The following is a 21,107-nucleotide window of genomic DNA, read 5'->3' on the forward strand; positions in this document are numbered from 1 at the left end:
TAGTGTGTGATGCAGCCATCCAGCCCACAAGCCAAGTTGCAAGTAGTGGGCCTGAGCAGGGACTGACATCAGGAATTGCACTTATCCAGATGGAAGGACCAGCCTACGCAACACAGATGCCACCATCATGCTGGTCATGGTATGAACACAGCTGGCTGCTCTTCTGACATGGCTCAGCACGCGCCCACCAGCCCCCACCCCACACCGAATGTTTGCCAGCTTCAGGGGCAACTCTCCCCATTGCATTTCACTAATTTCTGCAGAACCTGCATCAAGCACGTTTCCAAAGGCAGTGCATGAGCCATCTGCATGCAGTGGAGGCACAGAGGGGAATTTTATGTTTGGGGCCGAGTGAAGAAGCTTTATTGGACATTTGAGAGTTCCTTCTATACACATTCTTCCCAGAACAGCTTACTTTAAAAAGCTGTACCTAGTAATGTCATGCTCCATGTTGAGAGGTGCTAGGCATAAATGAATTTGAAAATACGTACAGAAAACAGTGTTGCAGGGACCTGCATTCTATAAAACTGGGAACCGTTGTCCAGAGCTAAATAAAATATATTGTAGGCTACATTTTTTTCCTTCAGTTACTGAAAACCTATTTTTAAAAATAGATGTAAGTTAGGTTGCTTCCACATTTACCAGGAACACTTGGATTCTGATCTCAGCAGCAGTCGTACAGTGACTGCATGCCATCTTGGATTCTGTGGCACAATGAGACGCCCCACATCCATCTTCCACCAAAGATTCCTCAGAGCTGTGAAGGGAAGGGAGTTCTCTTAACACTGGTCTGATTACCTGTGTGCACTTCACGGAGGGTAAGGGGAGACGGTGAAAGGCTGAGTCAGAACTGCTTCCCACACAGCATGGCCAGCAAAGTGCCTGGTTAGACAGAGCTTAAGTTTTCTCAGGGAAAAGAAGCTGCTGCTTGGATGTTTCTAGAGGTGAGTCGTTGGGCACCCAAGCACCCACCCCCAGGGGAATGTGACAGTACCTTCCATCTGCCCTCTGCACCTGGGGGACAGAGAATTCACTCCTGACACCTCGCATGGCCGAAATCTGGAAGATGGGCCAATCTGCATAGTTCCTGTTCTAGAAGGGAAAGAAGCATGATTCCCTCCACTCTGCCTCCGACCCTCGTCGCACCAAGATTCAGAGTTTCAGAAACCAAGGCCTGGTGGCAGGGAAGGCTACCAAGACTCTTGCACTAAGACACTGCACTGAGAGTGTGTGTGTTGGGGGAGGGGGGGGCTTAAAAAGGGAAGGTGCCCCGAGATCTAGGAAAGCTGGAATTCTGCTGCCATCCTACTAGACTTGGCCAGTTTGGTGCTGTTACCACTGCAAAGCAGGGGTTCCTCCCAATGCAAGCAGAAGGCATGTTTCTTCAACGTGAATGCTACTGCAGCACCATGAATTTTCATGCAGAACTGAGACGTCATCTCTTCAGCCTCTGAGGGCATGAGTGTGAGTTCTGGTCTCGGTCTGGCAAGACAGGAGCATCAGAAACGCCCAGGAGGCACCCAGAAACACAAGGCAATGTATCCGAGCACGTGGAGCTTGAGGCCTGCAAACGAGCCAAGCTGGGGGGGGGAGGTTTGGAAACAAAACAGAGACGTCCTTAACGGGACCTGGTGGGTCTTTGTTGACCACTGGCCTTGGACTGTGTGATGCTCTGTTGAATCGTTTCATCTCCTCCATACTGTTTATCCTGGATGTCTGAGTCCCATCTCCTCCGAGGGGGCTCCTGAGACCCCATGACCAGCTTAACCGGGTGGACTGTGGCCGCAGCTTGGGAATCTCAACATAGGAGGGTATAAGGAGTCCACACCTAAGAATCACACTAAGCTTCACTTTCCAGAATGAAAACAACTTGTCAGCATTCAGCTTCCTGTTCGGGTTTTATTCAAGTCTAGTGCTGGACGGTATTCAAATTAATGCAGAAGAGCCACACAGGGGTACTCGTGTTCCAAAGACAAAACCTGAGAGAGAAGGCTGTTTGTGCTTCTGCTTTCCCAACAGGGTTTATTTTGGGGTTGCAGAGATGTTTGCATAAATAAGGCTCTTCAGGTGTATCCTTGGTGCTCTGGGTTCTGATCAACAAATTTCACTTCTAACAGGCAGACTTTGATCTCCTCCTTTCATCTTCATGTCCCAAAGACATGAAAACCTGGCCACGTGCACAATTCAGTCACGTCTGTGGGCCCACCCTGCAGAGGCCCAGCCAGCTCCAGCCAGGGGCACCTACAGTCCTGCTCTGCACGTCCTCACGAGGTAGACTGTGTGCATCTCCACCAAAGGACATGACGGAACCAACTGCCCCCCTCAGTCCCTTTACTTGTCACTGAAACCAAAGCCCTAGGAAGGCAGCATCGAGAACTGGGACTCGTGGAGCACATACCATGTGCCAGGCTCTGCTAAGTGCTGCCACACGTGCCACCCAGGCAGTCCTCCCAGTGACCTCTGAGGTAGATGCTACCAGTATCCCGACCACGGAGAAAACGGAGCAGAGGCCACTCCGCCACCAAGTGTCAGATCCAAGCACTGAACCTAGGGTGGCAGGTTTAAGAGTCAAATGGCTGGAAAGCCCTTCTCTGCAGCACATTGCCTCTTCCGCTTGTCGGACCTGGATGACCCGGGGCTCCACCCTCCTTGTATGCAGAGAATCGTGTCTTGTCTTCTTTCTGCTTCTGCCACTCACCCTCAAACCCGGATTTTTTCCAGTGATCCTAATGCCCAATGCCTGTCTGGTTTCTTGGCTCCGCATCTGTTTCTTCTCTGCTTTTCTCAGGCACAGGGTGAGAAAGAGCCTCAAAGCCACTCCTGCGTTTGCTGCTTGTCTTCTCCTTCCTCTGAGCAGCAAGAACGTCTGCCTTCGACTTTGGGGCAAACCTGAACAGCAGTCCACTGCTGGAGGATCGACACGTGCTTCACTCTTGCCTAGCAGGTCTCGAGGACCGTGGCTCTCCCCGAGAGGCTGACGCTCACATTTCAGGGCCTTGGGGACTGGGTTATGGGCATGTGGGCTCTTCACCAGGAGAGGCGGGAGCAGCGGGACGAGCGTGAGCCCTGATGCAGCCGCAGGAGCAAGCGCAGTGAGGCACCGGGAGGGGAGGCTGTGCGCAAGCGTGGACCCTGCCCACAGGGCTGTGGCTTGAGTGGCCTCTTGTGCTGAGGGGTCCTGGAGAGAAGCCTGCAGGCGGGTGACAAGTGGGGAGCTGGGGAAAAGAGGGGTGCATGTGAGTCAAACACTTAGCAAGGAGCCTTTGCCTCTAACAGAGGTAACATCTCAAGGTAAAAATGCAGATTCAAAGCTGACCTGCAGGTGCCCCAGGCGGGGAGCTCAGGCCTCCTCCTCAGCTGCTGCTGCCGGTCTTGGTCTCAGCTCCCCTCTACCACGGAACAACCTTGCAGCTTCCCCTGCGTGTCTCACAACAGGATTAGCCAACCCTTCCCAGGGCATCGTCCCCTACCATCGAAGTCCTGTTTAAACTCGGCTCCAGGGTCCGGAGCCAGAGTGACAGCCACCCCCGCCAAGCCGCAGCTCCCATCCACAGCCTCAGCAGCGTGCCCGCCTCAGCTCAGCCAGAACTCAGTGGGACCACCAGACCCTTTTCACCTAACCCACAATCCTGTAGCTTATTAATATTTTAAATCTCAAACACAGGAGTTTGTGTGTATTCCTGTCAAATTTCATCTGATAGATGTCTTTAAAAGGCAAATTTGAGCTCTACTTTGTCACATGATGCATTATTCTTTCCAGTGTTCCATTCTACACAGCTTTGATAACCTTCAATTAAGTGTTGAGCAAATTCTGAAACGCGACCTTCGGATACGGGTGTCCACACGTCTCAACAGGCTGGTGTCGAGCCCACAGGCAGGTAGACGATGGGGCAGTTCACTTGCTCAGGCTTTCCCCATCTTTTACTCTAGAGCTTAGATACGTCACAGTTTTGATGGTGATGACTTGAATATGCTTTTTAAAACATATGATGAAAACTACTTACTCTTTTTATTAAAAAAAAAAACAACAGAAAACTATACGTATCACAAATTCTTGAACAGAAGATGCCGTAAGAAAATTTTAGGTATTCTGAACTTTACTGATAGGACTTGGAAGGCCAAGACATCAGAGGAAAACTCAAGGTAGAAAAACCCTTTTGAAGAACATGAAGTTTTTCAAGACTAAAAGTAACTTTCGTGGGCAGTGCTCCCCTGGAAGACTGTCAATTTTTCTTTCCTATTGGCTGTTTTCACATGCTTAATATTCGGTCATCCTCAGCTTTGTTCTTTGGCTGCTCAGAGGGCCCTTTCTAAGATATCCATAGTCAGAGTCCCTTTGTTCTGTCTTCAGTAAGTTTAAGTTGTAGGACATCTGGTTGCTAATGAGCTCCACCTGCAGGTCACTGGTTTACTATGACAGGATGTAACCCGGGAACAGCCAGTTGGAAGAGGTGCACAGGGCGAGGGACCAGGAAGGGCACTGAGCTTCCCCCCATCTCTGAGCGGCCACTCCCCAGCTCCACGTGTCCAGCAGCCTGGGAGCTCCTTCCATGTGCTCTGAGGAAGCAAAGTTCTATGCCCTTTGAATGAAACGAAAGGTGAGCTGGGTGCATCCTGTATTCAGTTTTGTCTCTTTTCACATCAAATGTGCAGCGTGCCTGCAGCTATTAGACGGCATCTGCACTTGTGGTGAGGTGCCTGGGGCAGGTGCAGGGCTGTCAGGGATCAGCCGTCCCAGCACCGGCATTCCAGGGACTGTGGAGGACATCCAGGGTCATGTCCCAGGCTCCTTCCTTTCACATCGTCTGTCTGACTCCTGGCCCATCTTGTACCCTTACAAACCACTGTAACTCCTTCCTGTAAGAGTATGGAGCAAACCCAAAAGCTCCTGGTCTGAGCACAAGACTCCTGCTCCTGCCCCTTAACTTCATAGAGAGCTCAGGCTGGGGCGCAGGCAGGAGGAAGGGCAAGCGGCGTCGTGCACCCGCCTCTCCTGCGGCCCCGGCTTCTTGCAGTCACGGGGCCGGCGCACTCATCGCCTGCCGCCACGCTTGCCCCTCGCAGTTTGGGATCTGGGCACTTTCTGCAGTGTACGCCCAGACGCAGTCAGTGGAGAAGACTGCTCAGTGCTGTCGGGTATTAACCACAGTGTTTATTTTCTGTAATGTTCTGACATCCTGGGGGCCTGTGGGCTGGGGAGAGACCCCTCCGCAAGCTGGCTAGCTCCCTGTGAGTGCACCACTCACACGCAAACCAGCCAAGCCCGAGCCCTCCCCGGCCAGTGTCTCCTCTGCCCGAAGTCACCCCAGGGCCAGGGACTGGACAACTGGAAGCCACCCCTAGAGCCCGGAGCCTGCTGAAATGACCAAGCTGTCCGACCCCAGGCCTGCCCAGACGTGCTCACCCTACCTGGCCCACTCCGTCCTCCAGGAGCCTCGAGACAGGTTCAGCCACGCTTCCTCCTCACCCTCGGCCTGCTGACAGACCCTGGCGCTCCTCGTGGGCCCCGTGCAGCGTGGTGCACCCCTCCTCTCAGGAGCTGTGAGTCAAGAACTCTTCTTTCAAGGTAGCAGTTTCCAACTCTGTCATCTTACCACACCTGATCAGGACACATCCCGTGCACATTTTAACACAGGTCAATCCTCCCTCTGGACATTTCTTCTCTGGTCATAAGAGGCTGTGTAAGCAACCCACACTCCTAATGGAAACAGCCCACACACAGGCTACGTGCACCCTTCCAGGGCAGGACCCCACAAGCACCACTCAAACAGCAACATGCCTGGAGCATCCACAGGGCGGCCCGTGATGCCGTCCCTTCAGAGGGGCCACTGTCCCGGCAGAGACGGAGCTTCCTGGTGCCATACCCCTGCTGGGGCATCACTCCTGGTCCCAGATGCCGACAGGGAAAGTGGCATTTGGGGCTTGCCACTGCTGCAGAGGCAAGACAACGCTTTCCTTCCCGAAACAGTTTACAAGCAGGGAAATTACACTCCCTGAAAAGCCACGTTACAGGTTTCCTTGCTTTAGCTTAATAGTGTACCTTTCTCCAATCATCTGAACTTTATCATTTTCAGTGTTTCAAGGTTAATGATAGTTGGGAAATGGAGATGCCCCAAGCCCAGGACAACGTTTCTGTGTCAGAATTAAATGATTATTTATTTCCTAACGAGGCTCATCTAACACGTGCTTTCTCTAGGAGACACATCACGGCCTCTTGCACTTAGGCACCATGAGTGAAATCTGTCAGAAGGCACTAACGTGGCGCTAACCCGATCAGAGAGGGTGGCTATTCACAGCCCAAGATGAACAAAGCAGACAGAGCAGTGCCTGGTGTGACCACAGGCCACATGTGCATCCCACTGGTCTGTGCGTGTCCGAGAACGACCATGAAAGTGCCACAAGTATGGATCTGGGGGGCCGTGGACAAACTCTAGTGAGCAAGCAAACATGCAAGCCTGGGACCCCAAATATGGATGGCAGACCGCACGCCATTGACTTAAGAGATTTCACACCCTCTCCACAGCCTCGCCCCATCTCTCACTGCAGCACAGCAATAGGCCTAAAGGGCTCAGAGGTGACACCCGCACAGCTCAGCCTGCACCTGCATGAGGGCATCCCGGGGGGCACCAGCAGCACGAGTCTCTGTGTGCTCATGGGAGCGGGTCAGGACCTGCGATCCTTTCTCTCTGCCTCTGGTTCCCGCTCTGCCCCTGGAGCCCCCTTGCGTCCTGGGGTGTGCTCCTCGGGAAGGGCCCCGCCGTCCAGGGGCCCGTCACTCCCCGTCTCCCACAGGCAGTCCTTGGGCGGGAGGTCGTCGTCCACGCAGGGCCCGGCCTTCCTCTTCCTCATCAGCTCAGCCGTGGGCTCCAGCCACGCTGGGCCCGTGCCCCCACACCCTTTCTCTCTCCTCCTTTTGTACTCCAGGATCTGCTTGTTGAGAGCTTCGTGGTCGATCCCACACAGACTTGATGGTGCGGCAGGGCCCAGGGTACCACGTGGCGATGTAGTGTCCAGGGCCTCGGGGGCGCTGGAGGGGAGAAGAAATCCACACCATGCACAATACTTCCTACAGCCATTTGCTTATGCACTGTCCTAGCACCTCTCTAAGGGAAACTGTGGAAACTGGACAGAAGGGGGGTTTGGTCTGGCGTTCTCCAGTCCAGAACCTCTCGGCCAGCACTCTTGGAGCCCGTGTGTGGCTCAGGCCAGCATACTTCTGGTGCAGCCATTGTGTACTGACATTAAATGCGTTTTCACTTTTTCCCCACTTAAACATGGCTAGTACACTAGGCTAGTTAAACAGAATTATTGGGGGGACGCGGGAGGGTTCTTTAGATCTGTCGCTCAGGTTACTTGATGAACCAAAAGAGAAGAATCTATTCTGAGAGCAAAACCAGAGCAATCCTTTCAAAACCCAAATCTGGCCACATCCTGCCTCTAACCCCAACTCTCTGATCTGGAAGGGCTCCCCACGTCCACTCATTGCTGATCTGGAACCCGGGGACTCACTGCCGCCTGGGGCCTCTGCTCTAGCTCAGGGGTCTGAGTGCTGCAGCCCATCCCCTGGCAGGCTGGCTGGGGGTCCCCACCCCGAGGCCCTGACGGTACCCATATGATGCTGACACAGTTGATCTATGGAACACAGGCCAGACACGTGGTGCAGCTGCTCCCTCACCTGGAATGGGGCTCCCCCCACCTCCGAATCCTCACGTCACCTTCTCAGAGGCCTAACCTGACATTTACTGTTCACAGATGTTCCCTAAGTACGAGAACAGGGCCTGCCAGGCAGCAGCGTGCCAAGGGAGTGGAGAGGATGAACCGCTACTGCCAGCACTCAGAGTCCAGGCCCCATCACTTCTGTGTGGACCCCCAAGGCCCTCCTGACAGCCTCGCCCAGGTGCTGGGTAGCTCACCAGTTGCACGCCGACACCGGGCTGGGCCCCAGGGCAAGAGCCAAGCGCACAAAGCAGGACCCGCTGCCCCTCGACACCTGGCTGGGGACAGGCAGGACTGTGCAGCTGCTGTGGAGACCAGCAAGTCCACACCTGGGTGTCTGTCCGAATCAAAAACATATGCCCACACGTATCACCTGAAATCATTTTGCTCAAAGTCTTTTTCATCCGGGGGCCCAAAATCAGCGATTGCCAGTAACCGATCAACCTGAAAAGGAACAGACAGAGGGTGACTCTCGAGCCACAGCACTGCCTGCGTCGGAGCCGGGCGCCGGCTGAGTGCGAGCATCCGCTGCCCGGTGCCAGCCCCGCCACGGCCTCAGGCCCGCCCGCCGCCCTTCCTCCCCGTGCCGCTGCCCACACCCGCTGCCTCAAGCCCGGCCGCCGCCCTTCCTCCCCGTGCCGCTGCCCACACCCGCTGCCTCAAGCACACTTTCTCTGATAATGAACTGAGGCTTTTTGAAAACTACGCTTAAAACTTGTAAATGTCAGTCAAATTTACAAAGAAACCAGTTAAATATTAGTTGAATTACTAACGCTTACTGGTTTCTAACAAAGTTTCATAAAATGCTTCAATTTTGCCGCAGAATTTGCGGGGAAACCCCTCAGTGCGGTAACATGAGCGTCCCAAGTCTAGTGTGTGGCTCCGGTCCTGCAGGGGCTGAGGGGCCTACGCTGGGGACAGACCCTGCTCCTCAGCAGGGCCCGTCAAGGGCCCCTCCACCTTCACGCGTCTCTTCTGACTGCCGCCAGGTCGTCCTACTGGGGCCGTGCACTGAGACCCGACCTCCTACTTCAGTGCAAGCCCCGGCGAGCCTGGTCCACAACTGGGCCCTGTCATATGCAGGAACTAAAGCATCATCACCAACCGGTGACACACCAATCAAACCACAAAGGTGAAAAGAAGAACTGGAGACAAATCAGTCCACAGAAAATACCAGGAACAGGACTGACGATGCTACAAAACAAGGACAAGGCGGCCTCCTCCAAAGTTAAAAGTGGGAGAAAATATTCACAGTGAAGATTTCTGCCAACTGACTTGTACCAGATATACAATGAACCTACACAACTCAATAATAAGCAAACCTTATTAAAAATGGGCAAGAGACTTTAACTGATCCACAAAAGGAGGAATGACCAGCAGGCACATGAAAAGACGCTCAATATAATTAGTCACCAAGAAAATGTAAGTTTAGGGGGCTTCCCTGGTGGCACAGCGGTTAAGAATCCGCCTTCCAATGCAGGGGCTGCGGGTTCCATCCCTGGTCGGGGAACTAAGATCCCACATGCCACGGGGCAACTAAACCCGCACGCTGCAACTAGAGAGAAGCCCGCAACGAAGAGCCGGCACACTGCAACAGAGACCCAGCGCAGCCAAAATTTAAAAAAAAAAAAAGAAAAAAAGAAAATGCAAGCTTAAGCCATCAGGATGGCAACGCCAGGAGCTGGCGAGGGCGTGGAGGCCCAGGGACCCTGACGCTGCGGTGGGAGTGCCTACAGCACGGCCGTGGTTAAAGCAGCCTGGCAGCTTTCTGACAGTTAAACATACGCCTGCTGCTCCTAGGAACTGACCTAAATGAAACAAAACATACATCCACAAACATCTGTACGCAAACGTTCACAGTGCTTCACTCTTTATAGCCAAGGAGTGGGAAAAAAGACAAATGTCTATGAAAAAGTGAATGGGTTAGTAAACTGCAGTACAGCTGTACAATGGATGCCGCTTACCAATAAAAAGGGAACTACTTACACGTGAAACAACGTGGATGAATCTCAAAAACACTGTGCCGAGCAAAGCCAGAGGCAAAAGACAACATCCCGATTCTATTCATGTGAAATTACAGAAATCTCAGCAGGCAAAACTAACCTACACTGACTGAAACCAGACGGGTGGTAGGGGAGAGCTGACCGGGGAGAGCAGGGGTGGCGATGACACAAAGGTATGCGTTTGTCAGAGGAGGCACAACTCAACATAAATTAAGCCTCGGTAAAGCTTATTTTGTTAACAAAGAACCAAATCCAAACACAACCTCAAACTCTAACACTTTAAACACAGGCCACCGGGCTAACTTCTTGTGGAAGGGGAGCTCTGAGCTCAGATGGTGCGGGCCAGACCATGCGCAGTGGGGCAGTGGGTGCCCCAGCGCGGTGGTCACCGGCTGCCCGACACCTGCTCTCGGAAGCCTGACCATCAGTGGGGAGACGAGTGTGCATGTACCACAACACTGGTGTCAGAGTTTATGTATTTCCCTTAAAAATTCAGATAAAAAAGTTGTTTCCTCTATAATTACAGTAAAAATCAACATTTTAAAAACCTCTTGACTGAAGTGCAACATCTATGGGAAAGGCACACAAACCATGAAGCGTAGCTCAGTGACATCCCACACATTGAACACACGTGTGGGCACGGCTGCGACACTTAGGAGGTGAAGCCCAGAGGCCTCCTCAGGCCCCTCCTGCTCACTCCCCTCCCCGTGACAGCCATTACTTTTACTTCCAACACCAAGGATTAGCCAGGCTCTTCCTGAACGTTTTATGAACAGAAGCTCTCAGCGCGTGGCCTTTCCTTGGCTCCACGGCCGGAGGGAGGTGGGTCAGGGGACTGTTCCAGAGCACGTCCGTCCATTCTGCTAACTGCACTCGCCAGAGACCCTGTGCCAACGTTCCCGGCCGAGTCCGTGGGTACTGCGGGGAGTGGGGGGCCTCGAGGGTCACAGACTCAGCTTCCCTGGGGACGGCCAGTCTCTAGCGCGGCACTGTGAGCCGCCCTTCCGCCAGGCCCCACCCCTCGGCGCTCGCACCCTCACTCCTGTAAGGAAAGCCCTCACGGAGGGGTGCGAGCTGGAATCCGGTTTTCGTTCGCGCTCTCCTGACGAGCGCCTCCGCGTGTGTTTACTGACAGTACCATCAATATTGCTGAATTACTCAGGGTGCAGGTTGGACAGAGCTCATTACTAGTTCTCTTTCAAATGTCCAGACTGGTGACCTGAAGATTATCCTGAGGATGCAAGGTAAGCTGCTGAAACTGGTAACATGTTAGCAGTTGCAACTACCTGTGATTTTTGGTGCAACCAACATAAGACAGAAATAAACGGACTGATAGAAGACTCAGTTTCGTCCAGGACTCCCAATTTCAAATGTCTGTCTCTAGCCAAGTGCTTTATCTACAGCTGACTTTAAATCTATTAAAAACATACACAGTGTTTGAAAAACACTGCCCTGACTTACGCCAGGGGAAGCAATGACCATGTCCTCAAATGATCACCTACCCAAATCAGAAACCCCTCTGGTCCAGCCTTCACTTCTAACTACAGTGAGGCGGAAACTGCAGGACTCTGAGGCGCCAGCCGAGGCCTGACCGACCCTTGGCCCCCAGGTCAACAGCTGAGTTCTGGGCACATGCAGGACCCACCATCACCGCGTGGCACGTGTCCGACCCTTGGCCACTTCCCCGGAGCGCACGGGGCAGGACAGACGCTAGAGGTCTCCAATGCAAACACCCATCAGCACGGCCTCCGGAATAAGGCCTTCCCAGAAACGCTTAAGCTCGCATGCACCTCCCTCCCTCCAGTGACTTTTTCTGGAAAGGAACCCACACAGCCAGGTAGGACCTTGCAGCTCTGAATTCTTCCTCCACAGAGAGAGGGACGAGCCAGCTGAGGGCTCATCCTCTGAGACAGGTGGGTCCTCCCACCAGCCCCACCCGACGTGCCCGGGGATTCCTGCTGAGTATCTGCACAGCACAGCCATGACCTAAACTCCACTTGAGCTGTAAGCGGCACTGCAACTTCACTCCTGTTCCCCTTTCTAGCTAGGAAATCACACATCTATCCAAGTTATCCACATAATGTTTTCAGTATCGCTTGTATCATGAATAACAAAGGACGACAATGCACAATTAGGCTTTTTTTCCCCCTCTGTGAATCTGAATACTACCTAGTCCTACAGTGAGTAACAGCAACCTAATCATAATCCCGTAAATGCTACTGTTTCTTCAGTAAACTTTTTAAAGGTGTAACATACCTTAATAACCACGAAGCAACCACCACCCAGATTAAAACGTATGTATGTTTTAACAGGTTTTTAACCTTTATAATTAACCTATACCTAAAACAAGGAAAATAAGTATGAAACAATTACAGTTACAGGACAGAACGTAAGTGTGTCAGCCTTAACAGTGTAAAGTAACCAGAGACAGACTGAAATCTAGGGAAGTGAGAGAAGGAGGTAAGCACAGGAGGGCAGCTCTGACTGCTTCAAGTTTGTGAACAGAGAGAGAGGGATCTGCTTTACTAGTTAGGGCTATACTGACAAGCATTCAAACATTAAAGCCACACAAAGTGGTTACCTCTGGGGAACAGGGCTGAGAACAAGGCACAGGTGGCCTTACTTTTCATCTGTACCCTTCTATTACCTTTTAAAAACTGTATACGGTATCTTTTGAATATTTAAAAATTAAATTTAAAATCTTACCCATATAAAAGTTTACATCATAAACAGGTAATTATGTAAAAGCCTTACCTCCGCTGCAGCTGCATTTCTTTTGTCCTGAACAAACACTATTGGCGGCATGTTCCTCAGGGTCTGCTGGGACATCAAAAGGTGCCTGGAGAGAAAAAGAGATTTGTGCAGTCACAGGTGACACTTGGTGGAGGGGTGACAGTGCCAGAAACAGAAAATGTCATCTCACAAAGAGGTGAGGCATGATTTTTTTAAATTAATTAATTAATACATTTATTTTATTTATTTGGCTGCATTGGGTCTTCATTGCTGGGCGTGGGCTTTCTCTAGTTGCAGCGAGCGGGGGCTACTCTTCGTTGCGGTGCACAGGCTTCTCACTGCGGTAGCTTCTCTTGTTGCGGAGCATGGGCTCTAGGCACGCGGGCTTCAGTAGTTGTGGCACACAGGCTCAAGAGTTGTGGCTCGTGAGCTCTAGAGGGCAGGCTCAGTAGTTGTGGCACACAGGCTTAGTTGCTCCGCGGCACGTGGGATCTTCCCGGACCACGGCTCAAACCTGTGTCCCCTGCATTGGCAGGCGGATTCTCAACCACTGCGCCACCAGGGAAGCCCTGAGGCATGAGTTTTGCTTATCACATTCTTCAAAGATGAAAAGTCTTCCTTAGCCAACTGCCACATTTCAACAGGGATACAAAAATGCATGATCACAATTGTTTTTAATTCTCTAAATGCAACTTCTGAGATCCTTATAAATAGTCTGACGTGAACTTGGGACATTCCTGGGCATCACTGTGGCCTTGGGCTCTGTGGCTTGGGCACCAACAACCTGCCAGCATTTCGTCCCTCCATCCGACCGACACTCATCGGCAACAGCGCCACAGAAGTGTGGCTGCTGGCCGTGCTTCCCGGACGTCAGACACAGAAACGATCTTCATATTACCCAGTCATGCAATACATGCGGATCCAGGGGCGACAAGCATCCAGTGAAAACACTGCTGTGACACACAGCACATCTGCTCAGTGACGCCGTTATGGGAAAACCTTTACACTAAACCTTGGTGATCAAAGGAATTGGGAAAAGGGACATTCTGTTCAACTGAATTTTCTGTTACCTAAAAACTAATCAGAAAACAGCAGGAACTCCAGTCCCGAGGGCTGCCCTGCCAGGCCTCTCTGCGTCATTAAGACTGAGGAGAAAACTGAGTAGCTTCTTTACTCTCACCCAGCTCAGCGGTTCTCAAAATCCTTGGTCTCAGGACCCCTTTATACTCTTAAAAATTATTGAGGACGCCAAAGACCTTTTGTTTATGTGGGTTACATCTACCAATATATACCAGACTAGAAATTAAAGCTGAAAATATGTATTTATTAATTCATTGAAAGTAACTTTTTTTTTTTTTGCGGTATGTGGGCCTCTCACTGCCATGGCCTCTCCCGTTGCGGAGCACAGGCTCCAGACGCGCAGGCCCAGCGGCCATGGCTCACGGGCCCAGCTGCTCCGCGGCATGTGGGATCTTCCCGGACCGGGGCACAAACCCGTGTCCCCTGCATCAGCAGGCGGACTCTCAACCACTGCACCACCAGGGAAGCCCACTATATTTTAAAAGAAATTAATGAGAAGAGTGGCATTGCTTATGTAGTTGCAGATTCCTTTAATACCCAGCATAATGGAACAGCTGGATTCTCATCTGTTATCTGTATTCTATCTGTTGTTATTTTGTTTAAAATAGAAGAAAATCTGGCCTCACACAGATCTGTAACTGAAAAGTAAAGGGTATATGAACAGCCTTTCAGAAAAGTGTAGATCTTCTTTGATGCTACACAAGAACTCAACAAAGAGTAGTTTATTAAAGACTGCAATGTGGAATCTGAAACCAGATCCATGAACCGCGTTCTCTGTACATGAAAATCCACTGGCCCTCTTGCCCTTTGAATCGATCTCTCCCTGTGTGTGATTTTGTAACCTCATGCCTTGGTCTTTTAGAAAATACTGGTTCAGCAGGTCACACAGATTTTCAGAATGGTGATGTATTTTACAATACGTCACCTCCAATCTCATCAAAAGGGTCTTATGTACCATGAGGCTGTCAAACTCAGAGTGGTGGATACAAGTTTTCTAAAATTCTGATTTTCACTGAAAGCTTAAATTTTACCACTGGCAACAAATATGGTCAGCTGTGCCCCTGAAGTGACAGGTTCACTCTGCTCACTTTGGAGAAAATGTCTGTCCTATACCCACATCTGAATAACCATAGTTATGAATGGATAAAGAAGATGTGGCACATATATACAATGGAATATTACTCAGCCATAAAAAGAGACGAAATTGAGCTATTTGTAATGAGGTGGATAGACCTAGAGTCTGTCATACAGAGTGAAGTAAGTCAGAAAGAGAAAGACAAATACCGTATGCTAACACATATATATGGAATTTAAGAAAAAAAATGTCATGAAGAACCTAGGGGTAAGACAGGAATAAAGACACAGACCTACTAGAGAACGGACTTGAGCATATGGGAAGGGGGAAGGGTAAGCTGGGACAAAGCGAGAGAGAGGCATGGACGTATATACACTACCAAACGTACGGTAGATCGCTAGTGGGAAGCAGCCGCATAGCACAGGGAGATCAGCTCCGTGCTTTGTGACCGCCTGGAGGGGTGGGAAAGGGAGGGTGGGAGGGAGGGAGACGCAAGAGGGAGGAGATATGGGAACATGTGTATATGTATGGCTGACTCGTTTTGTTATGGAGCAGAAACTAACACACCATTGTAAAGCAATTATACTCCAATAAAGATGCTAAAGAAAAATGAAGAACCATGGTTGGTTCACTTGTTCTGTGAAGTGAAGTGTCTGCTGTGGGCCACAGTCAGCAACTGCGGTGCTCCGAGACAACCACCAGAGCTTCTTGCACGCTTCCCACCACAGATACTAAAAAGATGTGCCAAAGGGTCGAGATACGCGCCACGGATGCTCTTAAATAAAGCTGGCAGCGCACTACCACAAGCATGTGCGGAAGCTCCAGTGACCACCAGGACATCTGGGCCAGCAGTTTTACCCCCATAGCTTCAGTACAACATGTCAACACGGTGGGAACGGAAAACCACACCTCATTGTGAAGAAGCTCTCACCTCATCAACCTCCCCCCACAAAGGACCCGGGATCACACTTCAAGAACAGCTAACCTAGGTTATGGCTTATATGAAGGCGTAAGTTCTGCTCTGAAATTCAAGAAAATGCTTCCCAAATTTTCCTTAAAAGCAAAAATAGTGGACAAAACCAGCTGGAAGGCAGGGTCAAGGAGAGGCCTCACCTCATGTGCGCAGCGCTCCTCTGCAGGACGGCCCCCACGTTTGCGTTCTGAGCCTCAGAGACAGTCGTCCTCCAGTACACGCGGCAGGTGGAGAAGTCTGAAGTCAGAGAGACCTGAGCCCAGCCCCAATTACTCTCAGCTCACCTGGGCTCCTGGAGACAGAGCGCGTCACGAGAGGCGCACTAACTCACGGGCAGTCCTGGCTTCAGGCTCCCACTGCCAGGGCCAGCACCCCAAGCACACCGCTGGGGACGGGGGAAACGTCCCCTTCCCCGGGGGGAGCCCAGCCTCACCCCACGCACAGCAACGCCTCAGCTGCTGCTACTGCCCCTCCTCCTTTCCCTCTGGCTGCACGCACTCTGCTCTGGGAGCACAGATGGCAGAAGCTGCCTCCCGTGTCTTTACACCAAGATGAAGGCAGATCACCCACCACTCACCTGACCCCCAGACCTTCAGACGCCCCACTTCATCACTTACTGGGCTCTGAGTACCCTCGGTGCTGTCTGGCCAAACACCACCCGTGCACAGTGAGACACCTGCTTTTGCACCCCACAAGCACCTTCCTCTCCTTAATACCCAGATGGCCACACTGAGCATCCCTTCCGCCTTTTCTAACTGTCAGGCGAAGACAGAGGCACGAGGCCCACAGTCCCTCCCTGGCCCCGAGGCCTACCTTGGAGAGCTCCACATTCAAGTCGCAGAGCTCCTGGCTCACTTCCGGGGTGCACAGCAACTCAGTCAGCGCTTTGTAGAGGAGGCCGTTCAGGGCCCTCAGGCGCACGTGGTCTTCCCTCCTGGCTCTCTTGGAGGTGCTCTTTGTCAGGGATGCCAACTGAGACGGCTTGTGAGTCTCCGTTAAGAAGAAAGGCAGACACACAGGCAACATTACAACTGTACATAAACTTGTACTAACTGACGATAAAGGTCATTCTCGGCCGTCTTAGTTTTCATGAAGATACAGTTTCTTTTACAGACCAGGACCCTTCTACATTTTATCTACCATCCCTTAAAGATCAAGAGTACTGCCAAGCATATATTTTTTTCCAAAAAAAATTTTATTGAAATATAATCCACATAGCATAAAATTCTCCCTCTTAAAAAAGTACAATTCGAGGGGCTTCCCTGGTGGCACAGTGGTTGAGAGTCCGCCTGCCGATGCAGGGGACACGGGTTCGTGCCCTGGTCTGGGAAGATCCCATGTGCCGCGGAGCGGCTGGGCCCGTGAGCCATGGCCGCTGAGCCTGCGCGTCCGGAGCCTGTGCTCCGCAATGGGAGAGGCCACAACAGTGAGAGGCCCGCGTACCGCAAAAAAAAAAAAAAGTACAATTCGGTGGTTTCTAGTATATACAGTGTATTTTTTTCTATCAAGAACCATTCATTACATAAACTCTCACAGTACAGGTATATTTCAGAGATATTGCAGGTTCATTCCAGACCATCGCAATAAAGCAAATATCACAATAAAGTGAGTCACATGCATTTTTTGGTTTCTCAGTGCATATAAAAGTTATGTTTACACTATACTGTAGTCTATTAAAGTGTGCAATAACAATCTCTAAAAACAATATATATACCTTAATTAAAAATATTGCTAAAAAATGCTAACATCACCTGCTTACGCAGGGTTGTCATAAACCTTCTGTTTGTAAAAAACACGGTATCCGGGAAATGCAATAAAACAAGGTATGCCTGTGTATCTACACACTCTGAATGGACATTACCATATTAGAATTTGATAACAGATACGACATCCCGTAAATTTTGTTTTCTTTTTTCTCCGGCCGCACTGTGCGGCATGTGGGATCTTAGTTCCCCAACCAGGGATCGAACCCACACCCCCTGCAGCGGAGGGTTAACCACTGGAAGTGCACAGTCTTAACCACTGGACTGCCAGGAAGTCCCCTAGTGTAATTTTTTTTTAAAGGTAAAAATTCTGTGGTTCCAGTGTATCTAGTCCCGCCTCTACAGACCGTGTCCCCTCCAATATTGAAAAGGAAGGGCTGGAGAGCTGCCGCCTTTTGGAGCCTCACACCCACCAAGATTCTCAAGTGGCTCATCGCTACTACTCTATACTTACCAAGTGAGAGCCCAAGGAAGGACCTTCATACCAAAACTTCTTCCTATGGGGAGAAAATAAGAACTATGCTGGATACTGACGGCAAATCAAATAACAAACAGTTACAAAAGCTAACGTCATAACTGTTTCTAAGGGGCTAGCCCTGGACATAGAAATTAGGTTACTAGGGGCCTAAAAGATTTAGATACCCAATGAACAGCAGCACGGGTTGTGGGGACAGACAGACAACAGTTTCAGTTCAAGCTCGTAACTTTTACCTAAAGTCTACCTCTAGTCCCAAAGGTAGAGAATGAGGACCTTAAAAACACACCTACCAAACTGCACATGAGCACTGTCCTCTACTGAACAAAGCTGTTTCCCAGGGGAGGGTTAACGACTGATACCGCCACACATCAACTGGGACTGAACAGCTAAGTAAACAGAAGGCAGATGGGGGATCCAGGCCCCTCGCTATTGCAGACAAGCAAGGGAAGGAAGTGAGAATGATTCGTGTGCTAGTGGATTAGGGCTGGAGATCAGTACAAACTTAAGTTTCACTTACTACAGCTACAGGTGGTGACACACAGAAACGTTTGTAGATAAGCACAGACACAGGGATTAACAGAAACACTATTTTTTTTTTGCTTTGCCAGCTGAAAGGGTCTAAAAGACAGACACCCCAGTAGCAATAAACATACTAAGCTCTCAGATCATGGTTTCTGACCCCTGTTTCCAATCAAGGAACCAGAGCTCCTTGGAGAAATGGCTGATTCTAGGGCCGAGGCATCCTGTGGTGCCAGAAAGTAAGGAAGTGCTAAAAAAAAAAAAAAAAAGTTTTCTAATTTAAAAACTACTTCAAAACCCCATAACAACGGGGTGTGTCAAAGGGATATAGGAGCCACCTGAAAGAGCTCGCAATGGTCAAAGCTGGAACAACTTGAGCAAAATTAAGTAGTACTGGATTATAACCCGTGAGTCCATCCTGCTGAGTTAATAAATGAAGAGACACATCTCCCCTGCAAAATTTTGAATAATTCATGAATTTCGAATAATTCCCCACTCCTTAGGTGTGAGCTGCATACGGTGACTTTCCCCCCAAAGAAGACAGTATGGAATTGGGGGGCTGGGCGGTAACTTTACAGTGGATAAACCTGACAGACACAGATGACGGCAGTCATCAAGACCAGCATCAACAGTGATACATGTTGAGAGCATGTGTGTGTCCACAGGATGTGATGAAATGGCGCTTCACACCTGTGGTCTTCCTCACCCAAACCAAACCCCAGTATCCTCAAGAGAAAAACATCACGCCGATCCCAACAAAAGGGCATCCTACAAAATATCTAACCGGTACTCTTCAAGCTGTCGAGGTCATCAAAACAGGGACAGTTAGAAACTGCCACAGTCAAGAGGAGCCTAAAAAGATGACGACTAAATGTAATGCGGTCCCTGGATGGGATACTGCAACAGAAAAAAGACGTTAGGGAAAAACTAAGGAAACGTGAATAAGACATGGCCTTTAGTTAATAATAATGTATCAATGCTGGTTCATCAATTGTAACAAATGTGCTGCACTAACATAAGAGGTTAATAGAAGGGAAACTGAGTGTGCTTATATAGGAACTCTACTCATCTTTGCCAATTTTTCTGTAAACCTTAAACTTTTAAAAAAGTGTATTAAAACAAAAACATACATATATACATATCTACAATTAAATGAAAATGATATGAAGTCAACATATTTTATTATACTTATGTCTCGTCATAAAAAACCTATCGTGACAAGCTTTCTTTATTCCTCAAATTAACCCCACAGAGAAAGCACTAATATGGAAAGGAAATTCTTCCTTCTCTCTTTACGTGATGCAACTACTCTCCCGAAAAACGCTTCTAGTAACAAGAATCATCATCCTTCAGTATCTGTGGGGAATTGGTTACAAGACCCCAAAGATACCAAAACTGGAGGATGCTCAACGCGCTGTATTTGCATATAACCTCCGCACACCCTCCCGGATACATTAACTCATCTCTAGGTTACTTAATGCTACGTAAAGAGTTGCCAGCAAGGCAAGTTCAGGTTTTGTGTTTTAGAACTTTCTGGAGTTTTTTCGGAACATTTTCAATCCAAGGTTGGTTGAATCCGAGGATTGGGAACCTCGGACCCAGAGTGGACTGTAAATGTATACATCACTTTGCTTCATAAATTCATGATGCACTTTTAGCTTTTAGGAGACTTAGAACTTTACCGTCACAGCTGTGTGAAAGAACAGAAAAAAGGCTGGGTGGGAAAAACGTTAACTGTCAGAGGTGGGCTCCCTGGTGAGCTTTCAACAGCCATTAACCTAACAGGCAGCGGCTGCGCTTACTGACACGGCTGGGAGCTCTGGCGCCGGCCAATGCGTCGGCGGTGGAACCCCTGCGGACCCCCAGCCCCGCCGAGCGCCCCGCCCGCGGAGCCTCCCGCTCCACGGAGCTCCCCGCCCGCGGACGCCCCGCCCCGCCGAGCCTCCTGCCCACGGAGCCCCCCGCCCCGCCGAGCTTCCCGCCCGCGGAGCCCCCACCCCGCCGAGCCTCCCGCCCGCGGAGCCCCCACCCCGCCGAGCCCCCCGCCCCGCCGAGCCTCCCGCCCGCGGAACACCCCGCCCCGCCGAGACCCCCGCCCCGCCGAGCCTCCCGCCCGCGGAGCCCCCCACCCCGCCGAGCCTCCCGCCCGCGGACCCCCCGCCCCGCCAAGCCTCCCACCCGCGAAGCCCCCATCCCGGGCCACCGTCCCCGGAGCCCCCGCCCCCACTGGGGTAACAGTACTTGGTTTTCGAAGCAAATTTCTTGAGTAGATTCTTGCCGCAGGAGACAGGCGAGCTGTGCAGGCCTCGAGCGCCGCCCAGAAGGAGCCCCACATGGAGACCCCCGGCCCCGCCGAGAGCCGCCCACATCTCAGCCGAGCGACGGCCTACCGGGTGACGCGAGGCGGGCTGAGGTTGGCAGTGAGACGTGGGGCGGGGAAACGCGGGGCGGAAAGACGTGCAAACGGAACGACGTGAGGCGGCTCGGGGCGACGTGCGGCGAGGCGACGTGCGAAGTCGCCGGGAGACTGTGGGCGGGACGAGAGGACGAGGCGGCATCTGGAGGACAGGTAGGCGGGACGTGAAGCGGCGGGGCGGAGCGACGTGCGGCTAGGGCCAGGGACAGGCGTGACGACGCGTGAGGGAGGGGTGGCTAGACACGGCGTGGGTGGGGTAGTAGGCGGGGCCGCGTGACGTGAAGGACGGGACATCTGTGGGCGGGGCCAGACGACACGTGGTGGAGAGCGGGGCCTGATGACGTAACTGAG

At 51.2% G+C, this 21,107-nt stretch overlaps 1 protein-coding gene across 1 annotated transcript; it reads right to left on the bottom strand.

Moving 5' to 3' along the window:
• Nucleotides 1–601: 601 nt before the first annotated feature.
• On the bottom strand, nucleotides 602–20,913 carry RBFA (ribosome binding factor A). The gene is made up of 8 exons (XM_004280037.4): nucleotides 20,582–20,913; nucleotides 17,798–17,840; nucleotides 16,394–16,570; nucleotides 15,721–15,833; nucleotides 12,474–12,558; nucleotides 8,090–8,160; nucleotides 3,317–7,027; nucleotides 602–3,215 (listed from the first exon to the last, which is right to left on the bottom strand). The coding sequence occupies exons 1-7, from the start codon at nucleotides 20,896–20,898 to the stop codon at nucleotides 6,664–6,666; spliced, it is 1,170 nt and encodes a 389-aa protein (XP_004280085.2). The 5' UTR covers nucleotides 20,899–20,913; the 3' UTR covers nucleotides 602–3,215; nucleotides 3,317–6,663.
• Nucleotides 20,914–21,107: the final 194 nt, after the last annotated feature.

Source organism: Orcinus orca, chromosome 15 (genome assembly GCF_937001465.1).
Source record: "Orcinus orca chromosome 15, mOrcOrc1.1, whole genome shotgun sequence".
NCBI lineage: Eukaryota > Metazoa > Chordata > Mammalia > Artiodactyla > Delphinidae > Orcinus > Orcinus orca.

Excerpts from the sequence above, each read along its gene's own strand:
- RBFA (XM_004280037.4), bottom strand. The coding sequence starts at position 20,898 with ATGCCGCCTCGTCCTCTCGTCCCGCCCACAGTCTCCCGGCGACTTCGC. Across the intron at positions 16,571-17,797 it reads CTTCCTTGGGCTCTCACTTG|ACTCACAAGCCGTCTCAGTT; the intron begins GTAAGTATAGAG and ends TTCTTAACGGAG. Across the intron at positions 8,161-12,473 it reads GAAATGCAGCTGCAGCGGAG|GTTGATCGGTTACTGGCAAT; the intron begins GTAAGGCTTTTA and ends GTTCCTTTTCAG.